The sequence below is a fragment of the Mya arenaria genome, chromosome 13, assembly GCF_026914265.1.
Source record: "Mya arenaria isolate MELC-2E11 chromosome 13, ASM2691426v1".
Lineage (NCBI taxonomy): Eukaryota > Metazoa > Mollusca > Bivalvia > Myida > Myidae > Mya > Mya arenaria.
In genome coordinates this window covers 11,351,337-11,364,821 of record NC_069134.1, presented here as the reverse complement: position 1 = coordinate 11,364,821, position 13,485 = coordinate 11,351,337, and the positions used below count along the sequence as shown (strand labels likewise).

At 37.0% G+C, this 13,485-nt stretch overlaps 1 protein-coding gene across 1 annotated transcript in view; it reads right to left on the bottom strand.

Moving 5' to 3' along the window:
- LOC128213357 (uncharacterized) overlaps positions 1 to 13,485 on the bottom strand; it is a 45,611-nt gene that overhangs the window by 26,843 nt on the left and 5,283 nt on the right. Inside the window, exons 4-22 of the mRNA XM_052918973.1 lie at positions 13,189 to 13,431; positions 12,100 to 12,252; positions 11,637 to 11,835; positions 10,861 to 11,116; positions 10,279 to 10,444; positions 9,862 to 10,041; positions 9,519 to 9,668; positions 8,839 to 8,982; positions 7,091 to 7,273; positions 6,446 to 6,706; positions 5,865 to 6,208; positions 5,519 to 5,701; positions 5,206 to 5,315; positions 4,677 to 4,828; positions 4,341 to 4,488; positions 3,774 to 4,034; positions 3,372 to 3,641; positions 2,917 to 3,160; positions 138 to 360 (exon numbers count right to left, since the gene is read on the bottom strand). Of these exons, the coding sequence (XP_052774933.1) occupies positions 138 to 360; positions 2,917 to 3,160; positions 3,372 to 3,641; positions 3,774 to 4,034; positions 4,341 to 4,488; positions 4,677 to 4,828; positions 5,206 to 5,315; positions 5,519 to 5,701; positions 5,865 to 6,208; positions 6,446 to 6,706; positions 7,091 to 7,273; positions 8,839 to 8,982; positions 9,519 to 9,668; positions 9,862 to 10,041; positions 10,279 to 10,444; positions 10,861 to 11,116; positions 11,637 to 11,835; positions 12,100 to 12,252; positions 13,189 to 13,431 (3,870 nt within the window). The remainder of the gene's footprint in view (positions 1 to 137; positions 361 to 2,916; positions 3,161 to 3,371; positions 3,642 to 3,773; positions 4,035 to 4,340; positions 4,489 to 4,676; positions 4,829 to 5,205; positions 5,316 to 5,518; positions 5,702 to 5,864; positions 6,209 to 6,445; positions 6,707 to 7,090; positions 7,274 to 8,838; positions 8,983 to 9,518; positions 9,669 to 9,861; positions 10,042 to 10,278; positions 10,445 to 10,860; positions 11,117 to 11,636; positions 11,836 to 12,099; positions 12,253 to 13,188; positions 13,432 to 13,485) is intronic.

The window sequence follows — 13,485 nt, the reverse complement described above, 5'->3', positions numbered from 1 at the left end:
CTTATTTTTTATGCAAATTAGAATACCTCATTAGGATTTCCTTCCATGTCTTGCATTTACTACTCAACAGAAAAGTTGAAGGAGACTAATAAAACTAGAATCATAAAATGTCATCAAATTTTCTTAAAATAAGTCACCTTAGATGGGAGTTTAAATGAGGCTGTGTAGTTAACAAGCTCTTCCTTTCCGGATTCCTTGTTAATGGTTGCCAGGGTGAAGTCAACACGGTCCTTAGTCTTCTTGTCTTTGATATTTTCCCCATACTTGAGCGAGGCATCCAGGTTCATCGTGTACTTCTTTTTTGAGTAGATCACAGACAATGACGAGTCATAGTCATTACTGCCCACAAAGTTAAGGTCACTGAAAGAACAAGATTATATTTTTATATACACATTGTACCATAGTTATAAAATGACATCAGTGCTATTTGCTAATTAGGGCCCTTAATTGACAGTTTGCAACTCTCGCAACAACTGTCAATTAATTTATTAGGGTCAATTGTGTACTCAGTGGGGATTAGGGGGACCATAAATTGTCATCTTGGAAATGCGCCAGATCTGATACTTACGTCTGTAAATTGCGTATTAGGTTAATGTTATAAAAAAACAATTTTTTTTTTTTTTGAGTACTCGAGTAGTGTTTTGGTACTCAAGTACTCGGTTGATTGATCGCGTACTTGAGTACTCGGGTACTCGTTGCCATCCCTATTATAAATATATCAATTACAAGGTTATTTGGAAAACAGTATTTTGGCCACCTCATATAGAAAGGACTCCAGCAAATTCATTTTTATATTCAATACATTTCAACACTTTCACATGAATAACACTAAGATAAACAAAGTGTCACCAAAACAGTTGCTGGCAAAATGCACATATCATAAATCCTGTTCGCAGTAACATAAGTTTTTGTTTGAACAAAAAGTATAATGTACTGCAATTGTGATAACACCCTGTGATCTTGGCCATCTATTTCCTGGTAATAACCTGTGATCTCAGCCACCTATTTTCCTGATAATATCCAGAGATCTTGGCCATCTATTTCCTGATAATACCCTGTGATCTTGGCAATCTATGTCCTGATAATATCCTGTGATCTTGGCCATCTATTTTCCTGATAATACCTTGTGATCTTGATCATCTATTTCCTGATAATACCCTGTGATCTTGGCCATCTATTTCCTGATAATACCCTGTGATCTTGGCAATATATGTCCTGATAATATCCTGGCATCTCGCCATCTATTTCCTGCTAATACCCTGTGATCTTGGCCATCTATTTCCTGATTATAACCTGTGATCTCAGCCACCTATTTTCCTGATAATACCCTGTGATAAGCCATCTATTTTCTGATAAAACCCTGTTATTTTGGCCATCTATTTCCTGATAATACTCTGTGATCTGCTATCAATTTCCTGATAATAACCTGTGATCTCAGCCGTCTATTTCCTAATAATACCCCCCGATTTTGGCCATCTATTTCCTGATAATAACCTGTGATCTTGGCCATCTATTTCCTGATAAAACCCTGTGGCTTTGGCCATCCATTTCCTGATAATAACCTGTGATCTCAGCCATCTATTTTCCTGATAATAACCTGTGATCTCAGCCATCTATTTTCCTGATAATAACCTGTGATCTCAGCCATCTATTTTCCTGATAATAACCTGTGATCTCAGCCATCTATTTTCCTGATAATAACCAGTGATCTCAGCCATCTATTTCCTGATAATAACCTGTGATCTCAGCCATCTATTTTCCTGATAATAACCTGTGATCTCAGCCATCTATTTTCCTGATAATACCCTGTGATATTGGCCATCTATTTCCTGATAATACCCTGTGATCTTGGCCATCTATTTCCTGATAAAATCCTGTGATCTTGGCCATCTATTTCCTGATAATACCCTGTGATCTTGGCCATCTATTTCCTGATAATACCCTGTGATCTTGGCCATCTGTTTCCTGATAATATCCTTGGATCTCGCCATCTATTTCCTGATAATAACCTGTGATCTCAGCAATCTATTTTGTGATTATACCCTGTGATTTTTCTTGTTTATTTCCTTTTAAAAGATACTCTCAATTACTTTTATCCTTATTTACTGGTATCTTTCTTAAGACAAGAGCAGTCACAGACTCTGCCAAATTAAGAAAAGTATCAACTTTGCTACTCGACAAAGGATACCAATGAATATCAAAAATGCAATAACTGCACCCAGAGTTATAGTTACTGTGCCATGCACTTCTCCTAAACGAGATATATTTGTGCATATGAAGTTTGAGGTCAATATCTAAAAAACATTCAACTTATGCTGAAGACAAAAACATGTATGAAAATTAACAAAGGGAAATAACTTATATTTTTTTTTATTTCACCCAGAGTTATAGTTCATATAAACTGCACTTTTCTGAAATGAGATATATCTGAATATGATGTTTGAAGTCAATACTTCTAAGACTTTTCAAGTTATTCTCTGGACAAGAAAAAAGGTTAAAGTTAACAAAGGGCAATAACTGAAAAAAACATCTTCACCCTGAGCTATGGTTCCTGTTGAGTGCAAATTTCCTAAATAAGATCTATCTGAATATGAAGTTTGAAGTAAATACCTTAAAAGACTTTTCGAGCCACACTCCGAACAAATATAAGTATAAAAATTAACAAAGGGCAATAATTAAAAAATAATCCCAGAGTAATGGTTCCTGTGCACTGCACATTTTCTCAATGAGATCTACCTGTATATAAAGCTTGAAGTCAATACCTCAAAAGACTTTTCTTTGAAGAAGTTATGCTGCGGACAAGATTGCCCGATGCACACACTAACACACACACACACGCTTAACATTACTTTATCCCCTTCACCTTTCAGTGGGGGAGCAAAACCAAATTGTGACTTAACAACTACAAGTCCCTACCCTGTAATCTTGGCCGCCTGCTTGGTCTTGTACAGGTTCAGCTTAATCCTGTTGGAGCCAGTGATCGTGTCCTTCCAGCGCCGGTTGATGTCATAGTCAAGCCGAAACTTGGAAAAGATGTTCTTCTGGGCTCGATTGTCAACCAATACCATCAGTTTGTTCTTCAGTTTCGGACCCTCAAGAGAGGCTCTCATAGTGTACTTGGTGCGCTTTTTAGCCGTGTATTCTGACTGGCCATAGTCCACTGAAAGTAAGGAGGGAAAATGATAAGCCACAGTCAGGGATTAAGCAATACAAAAGCATATTGTCATTGTTAGGGTAAGTAAGTCAGTAAGGTTGTTGCCATGCATAAAAACAATACTGAAAACATCGAAATGTGTTGACTCTTTTCCTCTTTGTTACAGGTAAATTAAATGTTCATCAACAAAACTAGCTGATATTACAATAATACTCACAGGTGAAGGTAAATGGGATCTTGGTAAGTTTGTCTAGCAGGGACTTTATTTTCAGACTCTTGCCCCTGATGTACAGCATGTCAGCTGTGAGTTCAACAAGTTCCTTCTCAGGTGTACGAACGTACAGACGGGGCGTGTAAGTGTGGCGAGATCGCTGCTTCTTCTCTTCTATTTTGACATTCGTCATTGCCTCAAATACGTATCCTTCTCCCTTCTCGTGATTGAGACTGGCCAAAATGCCCTTCTTGGTGAGGGTGTTCATGGCATTGGCTGGAAGATAACACATTCAGAGCTAAATAAAGGGTAAGCAAGCCTAAATTGATCTCAAATGACAACACAGACTTTAACAATAAATACTTGAGAGATTAAAGTATTGTAAATAATTCTTAAACCATCTTTTACCTGCAAAATGAATCGGTTCATCTGTAGCCCCAGTGATAACGAGGTTTGACTCTAGTGACTCGCCAGTTTTGTATGCCACCTTTCCGCCAACCTTGACATTCTTCCAGTCTGGGACCTCCAGGGTTAAAGTGGGGATATAGGTCACTGAGTCCTTGGAGTTGTCAATGTTCACCTTGGCATCCAGGTTGTACATGCGGTCTCCGTCATCCACGTTGATGTCGCCTGTGATGCCCTTTACCTGGGAGGTATCCAGCAGTTGGCCTAAAGTCAAGACAAGTATGTAAGTCAACTGATAGACAAATCTAGTACATTTAACATGTTGGAACAAAACATCAACAAATATGCAACTGCAGTAGCATATGTCACTATATAATTAGTCATATCATAAAAATATAACTTTATATAATAAAAAAAAAATAATGGACATACATATGTAATCTTTGCACACCTTAATCTTTCGTATTCATAACTGATAAATAAAATAAAACAGTACAATAATCACACCACCAACTGGTTCAACTACTTTAAAAGTCCCCATACAATTCTTGTAGAGAATATAAACCATACCATTAAGTACAGCTTTTTTCCATGGTGAGACAAGACTAGCAACCAGTGACTTGTCATCCTTGTTCAATTTCACATCAAGCCCAGTCGCCCTGTCGTGCAGGGACCCAGGGGTGTCTGACATCAGTCGGAACAGGGTCAAAACAGGAGTCTGCAGAAGGGGATATATGATATTACCGCAACCGCTTTTGTTCAGGAGAAAAACACTTGTTGAAGGGAATTATAACTCGTTTCTAAACTTTAATCTTTGGCAACTAACTTTTACAACATGAAATGGCATCAAACATTATTAGGTCTTTATTGATGCTTTAAAACGGAATGAAGAGACCTATTGCTCACCTTGATGTACCTGGCCTCAAACTTGTATCCATTGGGCAGGTCAAGCTTGGTGAGAGAGAGGCCCAGGTGGGTGGGTCCACTCAGTGGGAAAAGTGGGGCCTCAGACTGGCCTGTTGTGTTGGGCCCTAACATGCTTATACACAGCTGCATGCCTGCAATCAAACAATAAGGTGGAAGAGAGGCCACGCATCTTGCCCAGGTCCACTCTGTGGGTACAGTAGGGCCCATCCTTTTGGGTGCCAAATTACTGATACAGAGCTGAATACCAGTATAATATGGTTTTACTATATTATAACCTTGCAAACCCTGCATTGTTGCATCACTGCATTTGACTTAAATCGGATTTGGCTATGATTGAACAAAATAAAATTTAAAAAATTAAGTTTCATACTACATACATGTAATTTTGGCACCAATCTTGACTTTGTTTAATTTGTCAACAGTTTTTTCCAAGCCTTTGCTTTTTTTAGCAGGCCAGAAAATCATGATATGGTATAACTCAATCTGACTTTCTCTAGGGTCTACTCACCAGTTGCTCTCTCGAGTCTGTCTCCCGTGCAGTAAGATTTCTCATGTTTGTTGTCAGAGATTAGACTCTGTTCCCTCTCAACATCATTGTACACCATGTAGAATGCACTCCTAGATATGGAAAAGCGTGTGTGTTTAATATCAGTATCCTAATTCATGCCTTTTTTGAGTCAATGATACATAATATATGAAGTATTTTCTCTTATGTTATGATTATACTGGAAGTATGCCTTTTCATCACTGTTGTTAAATACTTATTTGGAGGTCATAATCAATGTGGTTGAATGATGGCTTAATTTATTGTTTTAACTTACTTGATATCAACAATTTCACTTTTCTCCTTTGTGATATCAAAGGCCATGTCAAGCACATTTCCACCGTCAAGTTCAATCCTGCCCTTGGCCCAAGAGTTTGTGTAAAGGGTTGAAACCATCTTGATACCGCCACTCGTTACCACGGCATCAACACCCATCGTGGAGTCTACATTTACTGAACCACTGAAAGTTTAAACAATGAATGGATAAACAGGGATAATTCCTGATCTCTGACATTCGTCTTTACATAATGTAAACAGATTTTTGTTTTTCTAATCGATGAATGTTTCCTTTTGCGTACGTGAAGATTGCATTAACATCAGTCGCTTTGGTAATAGAACCATACCTTGGTTCGAAGTTGCCATCAATGACAACCTTGGACAATGGGTTCTTCATGTCCACCTGACCTCCAACATTGAGTGCCACACTGGCCGTGCCGTTTACAGCCAGTTTCAGCGGTAGACCAACCACAGTGGGTACCGTGTACGTGCTGTCAACAAACATGATGTTCTTTGTGAGGGAGAAGGATTGAGGTTTGTTGTTCCGCAGTTTCTGGAGGAAGTCAAACATGTCAGATCCGGAGACGTCATCCAGGACACCGTTGCTTGCTCCGAACATGTTGTAGGAGAGTTCATTACCAAACATCCTCATGTAAAGGGCTCCTCTCAGCTGATCTCGTGTTGACCGTGCCTGGAAACATGAAAGGACTATAGACAACAGGTATCTTGACAATAATATGTAAAATGAAACAGTTGGAATTAAATGTAACTTTATGAGTTTAGTTAAATCATGTATTTCAATCAATGATGTTTTGATTCATTAAATGTAGATGACATCATCATAACACCTGAAAGTACAGCAGATAATTCAAAGAACAAAAACATTTTAATCATCATGACTCAAAATTATTACAGAAAGGTTTGGTACCTGACTCTTGATCTCTTTAAACTTCTTAGCACTGAGCCTGGCATGTTTGGGATCAGCATCTGGGATTTCATTGCTGCCCTTATTGTCATCATTGTAGTACCCAACCGGTCCAAAGTATGACTCCAGAAGCGTCTCGAGCCCCTCCACACGACCCCCAACCTCCAGAAGGTTCATAGACTCGCCAAACATGTTCACTGTCAGGTTGAGTGATGCCGACCTCGGGATGAATGAGCGACCTGACCAGATCAGGTTACCGTCAGTCTAGAAAATAGTAATTGGTCATAATTATAGCTTAAACTTAATAGTCTTCAATCACTGGTAAAATATAAAGAAAGATATGTGTAATATTCAAATACATAACCAGATTACTTTTGCAATATCAATCAAAAAGAAGAACAAGGTAAAATGGTTAAATCAAATTGCATCTGTTTTAATTGACTGGAAGTGAGTAAATGAGTGACACAGTACTATAGAGGGTTGCACAGACACTTGATTTACTTGACTGTAAGACTGTAAGAAAAATATAAGTCATTCATATGACAATTGTATTAATTGTATTTTATAACAAGTATTAATGAACTCTACTCAATTTTATCTTAGCATTTAATTATTACATAACCTTAACATTTTTACAACTATTTTTACCTTGACTCCAGTGTTGAATTTCTCACTGAACATGGATCCCTCGTAGTTACGGGAAAACTTCATCTTGTCAAGGTCAAACTCTCGGTCAAGTACCGCATCACCTAGCAACCGCTGGATGGGCTTGTTCTCTGGGTCAGAACTCTCCATCAAGTTGGTAAGGTGTGACCAGACAAATGAACCAGCCTAGAAATACATGAAATTTATGTGTGCCTGTGAACAGAACCTCGGAAAAGATACAACATACTTGTAGAAAAAATTTTTTTTTGTCTTTAAATGAGCAAAATTTTGCATAAATATCTGCAAACCAGTGACTGCTGACAAAAGATCAGATTGCAGATTTTTTCATATTATCATTCGAAAATTTATGTTTTATGACTAAAAGCGTTACGAACTGTTTAAGAAAAATGCATGAAACAAGCATTTTTGAACTTAATTATAAAATCTGCAATCTTATTTTTATCATCAGTCTTATATGACTGGTTTACTTGCATTTTCGCATAAATTGGCTTGTTCGGAGACAAAAAATAAAAGTGTTTTCAATATGTTCAATCTGTGAGAGTGCAGCTTTAAATGAATTTCATAAATGATCATTCATTATTTCGAAATATTTTAGAAAGCATTTGTTTATACTCATGGCACATAAATGTTTACAAAACCAAAAGGAAGAGCAAAGTCCAACTGAATCATTGATCATAGAATTCCAAACAATTGACATATTTAAATGTATACCTCATTATAAGAGTACCAATTGAACCTTTGATAACAGAAAAGTGTTGTTCAAATAACTGTCGCTCTTTAATACAATTAAGACTGAAAGTAGAACAAGAGGGTTCCACTTATGATTTCCGTTGTACATTATGAAGGATAGACTTGAAAAAGTGTCCTCGTTTCTGATCAGAAACTGGGGAATTTATAATTGTTTTTAATAGCACTGTTGCTATTTAATACGTACATAGAGAGAAAGAACATTTTATGGTTTATGAAATGACTTCAAAACATTGCTCATGCTTTTTGGCATATGTGGTACACTAATTTTAAACCATAGATAAACAATACAGGCATCACACCTTGTGTCTGTTAATTGATAAATTAAAGCTATTTCAAACCAACAACAATTGGTACCTTCATTCCACAAGAACCCTACACCCTCCCAAACCCATCCCTTCAATACCCTTAACAATACTTTCTCTTCCTGATCTGCACAAAGAAATTTTGACATCAGCACATATATGTTACTTTAGATATAAACAGAAGATTTGTCCCATCCTCTCTCATTCCAGTAGTCAGAAAACCCCACCTTAGCTCTTATACCTTCTCTGAGATGTCTTCCCAGTAACCCCTCCCCTCCCCATACCACATCGATCAGAATATCTCTGGCACCTTTAGCCCATATGTCACTTACCTGCTTGATTGATTTCCTGTTGCTTCCCCTACCCTCTCCCCCATCCATCAGAAATCTCTCTGGCACCCTTAGCCAATCTTACCTGCATGATTGATTTCCTGTTACTTCCTCATCCCCTCTCCCCAAACCATCAGAAATCTCTCTAACACCCCTAAGCCAATCTTACACTGACCTGCTTTGATTATTTTCCTATTACTTCAGTGTTTCTCTCATTGTCTCTATAAGATACCCTTTCAGACACATGCTTACAGTCAGATATGTCTTGAATTATAAAACTTTTATATATATATATTACTATAACACCTCCCTCAGTCCCCTCAGAAAACCCTCCCATACCACTCCATACCTGATTGCTTTCCTCTGTCTTTAGTGTGTCTCTGATCTGGTCAATAACATATTCATTGGGACATTTCATTACTGCCAGGTAGGCATGGATACGCAGCTCTGGATTCCTGGTTGTATCTCTATACACTCCCATCAAGTTGTTTCTCTAAAACAACAAACTAGTGTATGTGACACTGCCATAGAGTATATACTCTGAACATGCAAGTCAATAAAATTTAACTAGCATATGCATCTAATTGTTATAAGTCATATCAAAACCTTATAAAGATATTTTAAAAATAGAGTTTAGATAATAATTGGTGGACAAAGTTTAAATGTAACATTGACCTTTTCCCTTAATAACTAGCTAAAGAACCTTTGTATCAAATTATCCTAAAAACCACTGAATGAAAATGACCATATCTAAGCAACTGTTATACCATATTATGCTGTGTATAGGATGCTTGCTAGCATAGATAGGAAACAGGCAAAAAATTGGTGAAAAAATGGTAGAATGTTAATAAAAAAGATAGGACGCAGCAGAGAAAATATCAAAATCAGACCCGAAAATTTAGGTTGGTAAGGTATTATAAACTGATAAAAATGACTAGACACATTTGAATATGACAGCTGAATATGACATAAATATGACATTTAACCATGGCATACACATATGACATTTGAAAGTACACTAAATCTCACATCTGCACCACAGCGAAAGTTTCTAAAGGCCTGTATTGCTGCCACCCGGACGTCCATCGGGTTATCAGTATTCTCAATGCAGTTGTACAGGGCTGGAATAATGGCCTCCCCGTTGCCCGTGTTTCCAAGGGCTCGCAATGTCATCATAATCTGGGAAGGTAAATGTGTTCATAGACTTTATATCACAAAGTCTAAGCCTTGTGCATTTTTTTTAGAATGATCATGCTTTTAATTAAAATCAGTAAACTGACAAATGTCCGTTTTGGTCTGAAATGAATATTGAAGACATTAGAATATACTTCACCAGGTATCGTAATAACACTTTCCTGTACTTATAAAATACCTTTCTGAAGTTTTGTTGGTCCACCTTGCATCCCCCATCCAGGTTTGTTCGGAGCATGTCAATGAAATTCTGGACCTCTTCTACCTCTACACAGAGTGGGTTCACCCGGCAGTAGGACTGAACCATTGACGACAGGGGAAGCAGGACACGTGTTTCAAATGAGGGCAAGCCAAGTAACTCCTGGAACAAATAAAAAGATATTTATATTTCCAGCTTTATGAAAGTTTCAAATAAGGGAAGGCTAAACAATTTCTGATACAAATAGGATGACAATGATGAAAGTAAAAATTGCATACAGAACTGTAAATGGATAAAGACTTGTATGGGGACAACATGCCTTAATGTCTAACATTATAAATATTAAATACGAAGTTCACATAATAGCTCTTGAAAGATCATTGGATATGAATGAATCACCTTGGCATATTTGATCATCTGGATGGTCGGGTTGCTGACAAAGGCAATGGATGCAATCCACATGTCGGCCATCTTGCCCGTCACATCCTCGTTAGAGACAAGCGTCTTCATCAGCTCCACAGAGGCATCACTTCCAACCATTGGGAATGCATCCAGGGCAAACTTCCTGCAAGTTAAGATTTATAACATGTTTGTAATTCAAAATCCCACAACAACTGTGTTATGTGCTAAAATGGTTTTCTATTGTTATTGACAAAACAAACCATGTTAATGATGATTTATTAAAGATATATAAAATGTATATCATATGTTCACATACACAAAAGAGACAAAAGCCTTTTCTCCAAACCATGGACATGGGCCTTTTTTGGGGTACATGCCATAAGGCCCTTGTATGCTATTTGGCAAAACAGTCAAAATGCACTATGTGGAAGTCATTGGGACCTCCAGTACTACTTCAAGATAACAAACATTCCATTTAAACAAAATACTCATCATACTCAACCCAACACATTCGAAAAAAGTCATAACCAGATCAAGACAACAGAGTTTTACATAGCAATTTTTTACATGTATCCATACCGGGCTCTGTCAACGTTACTCTTGCAGAACGAATCCCTCATTACTTGGTTGTACACTCTCTTTAGGCCGTCAAAGTCCATTCTCTTCAAGAGTGAGACAAGGGTGGAGAACTGCCGTGAGGTCTCCGGCATTACCTCCGTTGCCGTGGTTTCACACAGGTCACTGAGAAGGTCAAGAGCATCTCTAGTGGAGAGGTCTGAGGTCACTGTTTCCGGAGCATGCTCAAAGAATGGCTCCTGGGCTGGGCCACACTCAACTGTAATGAAAATGGTGTGTTGTCATTACAGTAAAAAATGTTAAATCATCTTTATAATGGTGCTAGTCAAATGTTGAATCTTTCTCAGACATGTATTTGGTAAAATATGTTAATTATTTCAATGGACAATTACTACATTTACATACTGTAATACAAATAATTCATTTTATGTTATACTGCAGTAAGCATCAATAAAGACCAATGCTTGGACTAATGGTCTCTTAGATCAAGAGCTAACACTTGAATACCAAAACAAACACTTCAAACAATTACATACTAATTATCATTGGAAAAAATGACAGAACATTTATGTGTGCCATGATAAAGAACTAAGTAAAATGTAGTGCTAGCATGAAATAAAAACAAGTGATTAGAAGCAAAACCTGACAAATCAAACTGACCGTGTTTTGAAAAAGCAATATTTTGATTAAGATGGGTTTTTTGACTGATTTGTGAGATTTTTTTATTTATTATAAGGTAAAGTCATATAAAAAAAATATATCAAAAAGGCATTAAATACCCTGGTCAGTATTGACTCCATTTTTCTCTTGGACAAAGTTCAGCTTCTGTGTCACCTCTGTGGTGGCACCACCCTGGTCTGTGGAGAATGGCCGGAAGACATGCACCTCATGACACAGAGCACTTTTCAGGGTTCCGGAGGTGCTTACTTCCTGGGTACATGTGTGGGTACCCCTCATCAATGGCAGTGACTTCATGACCTGAATCAAAGATCAAAGTGCTCAAGTGTTGATTCCTATAATTGACAGATAACCATGGTTTGATATACAGTGAAAATGGTAAATGAATTTCAACATAATTTTCCATAAAATGATAGTTGTATTAAACAAAATTACAATGTTTAACACCAAGGTCATATCATTGAAATCATATTTTTGTCAGTGTTTATATGAACAAAACTGTTTTAATAGACTACATGAATTGTTTTAACAATATTTTGTTGAGTAAACTTCAAGTAAGCCTACAGATGAGATTCTAAATGGTGTTGTCTGGATGGCGCTGTTGAAGCCCTGTCTGTTAGAGCAGGAAGATAGGTCTTTGCTCTTCTTCACAGTGAGAAATCGCCAGCCACGCTGCGCAATGGTGTACTCTGTTTCACACTTCCCAGTCACATCACTCTAGGAAAGCAGAAACAGTGAAATAAAACATGAGATTAAGTGGGGCTCCAGCTGTTTGTGGGGTTTAATCGGTCTTTCTACCTGAAACACAGGTAATAAGATAAATACTAAGATCATTTCCGTGCATGTTGACCCCTCCAGCATTTGATTTTTCTTCATGTACAGGTAGGAACAAGAGATTACATTGCCTTCATTTTGACTCATTTTTTTAATTTATATTTTATCTACATCTTTTATCATCAAAACCACAGAAATTATAACATAAGTTCAACTTCAAAGTTAGATGTCCTTAACTGAACATCTAAGTATTCAATGACCTCAGAGACGATAGCCTTAATGCCAAAAAATAAAGGTGGATGCAAAAACTTTTTTTTTTCCCTTTTAAAACATAATTATTTTTAACATATAAGATAATTATTTTGTTAATCAACCTATAATATAATAATATATAACTTTTAAAATTACTGTAGATAATGCATTTAAGCCTAAACACATGTCCATTGGTCACATATCCATACACATCTGTGTGCATACAACTGAAAGGTAACACTGTTTATAAAATTCTAAATATTCTTCTTGGAAAGCAATAATTGAGACAGCTTAAAAACATTTCAAAAAGTTGAAACATACTTCAATGTAAATACTATCTGAAATGTTTAAGATCATCTTTACTCCTGCAGATGTGCCATTTATCTCATCAAAAAGAAAACAAGAACCGAAGTATTTTAAATAGCTGATCATAGACTAGAAAAACAATTGATTGGATATGCAGCAGCGGCAGCAGCAGCAGCAGCAGCTTTTTTCATTAGAAACTTTTCCTTTGAATTATAAATAAAACATGTTGAACAACTTTCTGCTGATTAATTTTTGTAGTGTTTTTTAATAAATCTCTTAAAATACAGTTTAATACCTAACTATCAATCAATTTCAACACACCTCAGTTCCCTTAAATTCTTCAGCTTCAAAGTTATCCATTGAGTTCTGGAAGGCCGAGAGAATGCCTTTTTTTATATTGACGGCCCACGTCTCCTCCGACTTGTGTGGGCATACTGCCTGCAGGGAGCCATCTTGAAACGAGAACCGGAGAGGGTAGCGTTCAAACTTCTGGCTAAACTCCTTGTTCACGTCTTGGTCAGAGTATGCCTTCGAGTCATAGGCAAATAATGTTGTGTCATGGACCTGAAAAATGTAAAAAAAGTAGTCAAGATCTTTCTCTTAAAAAATGGCAAACAC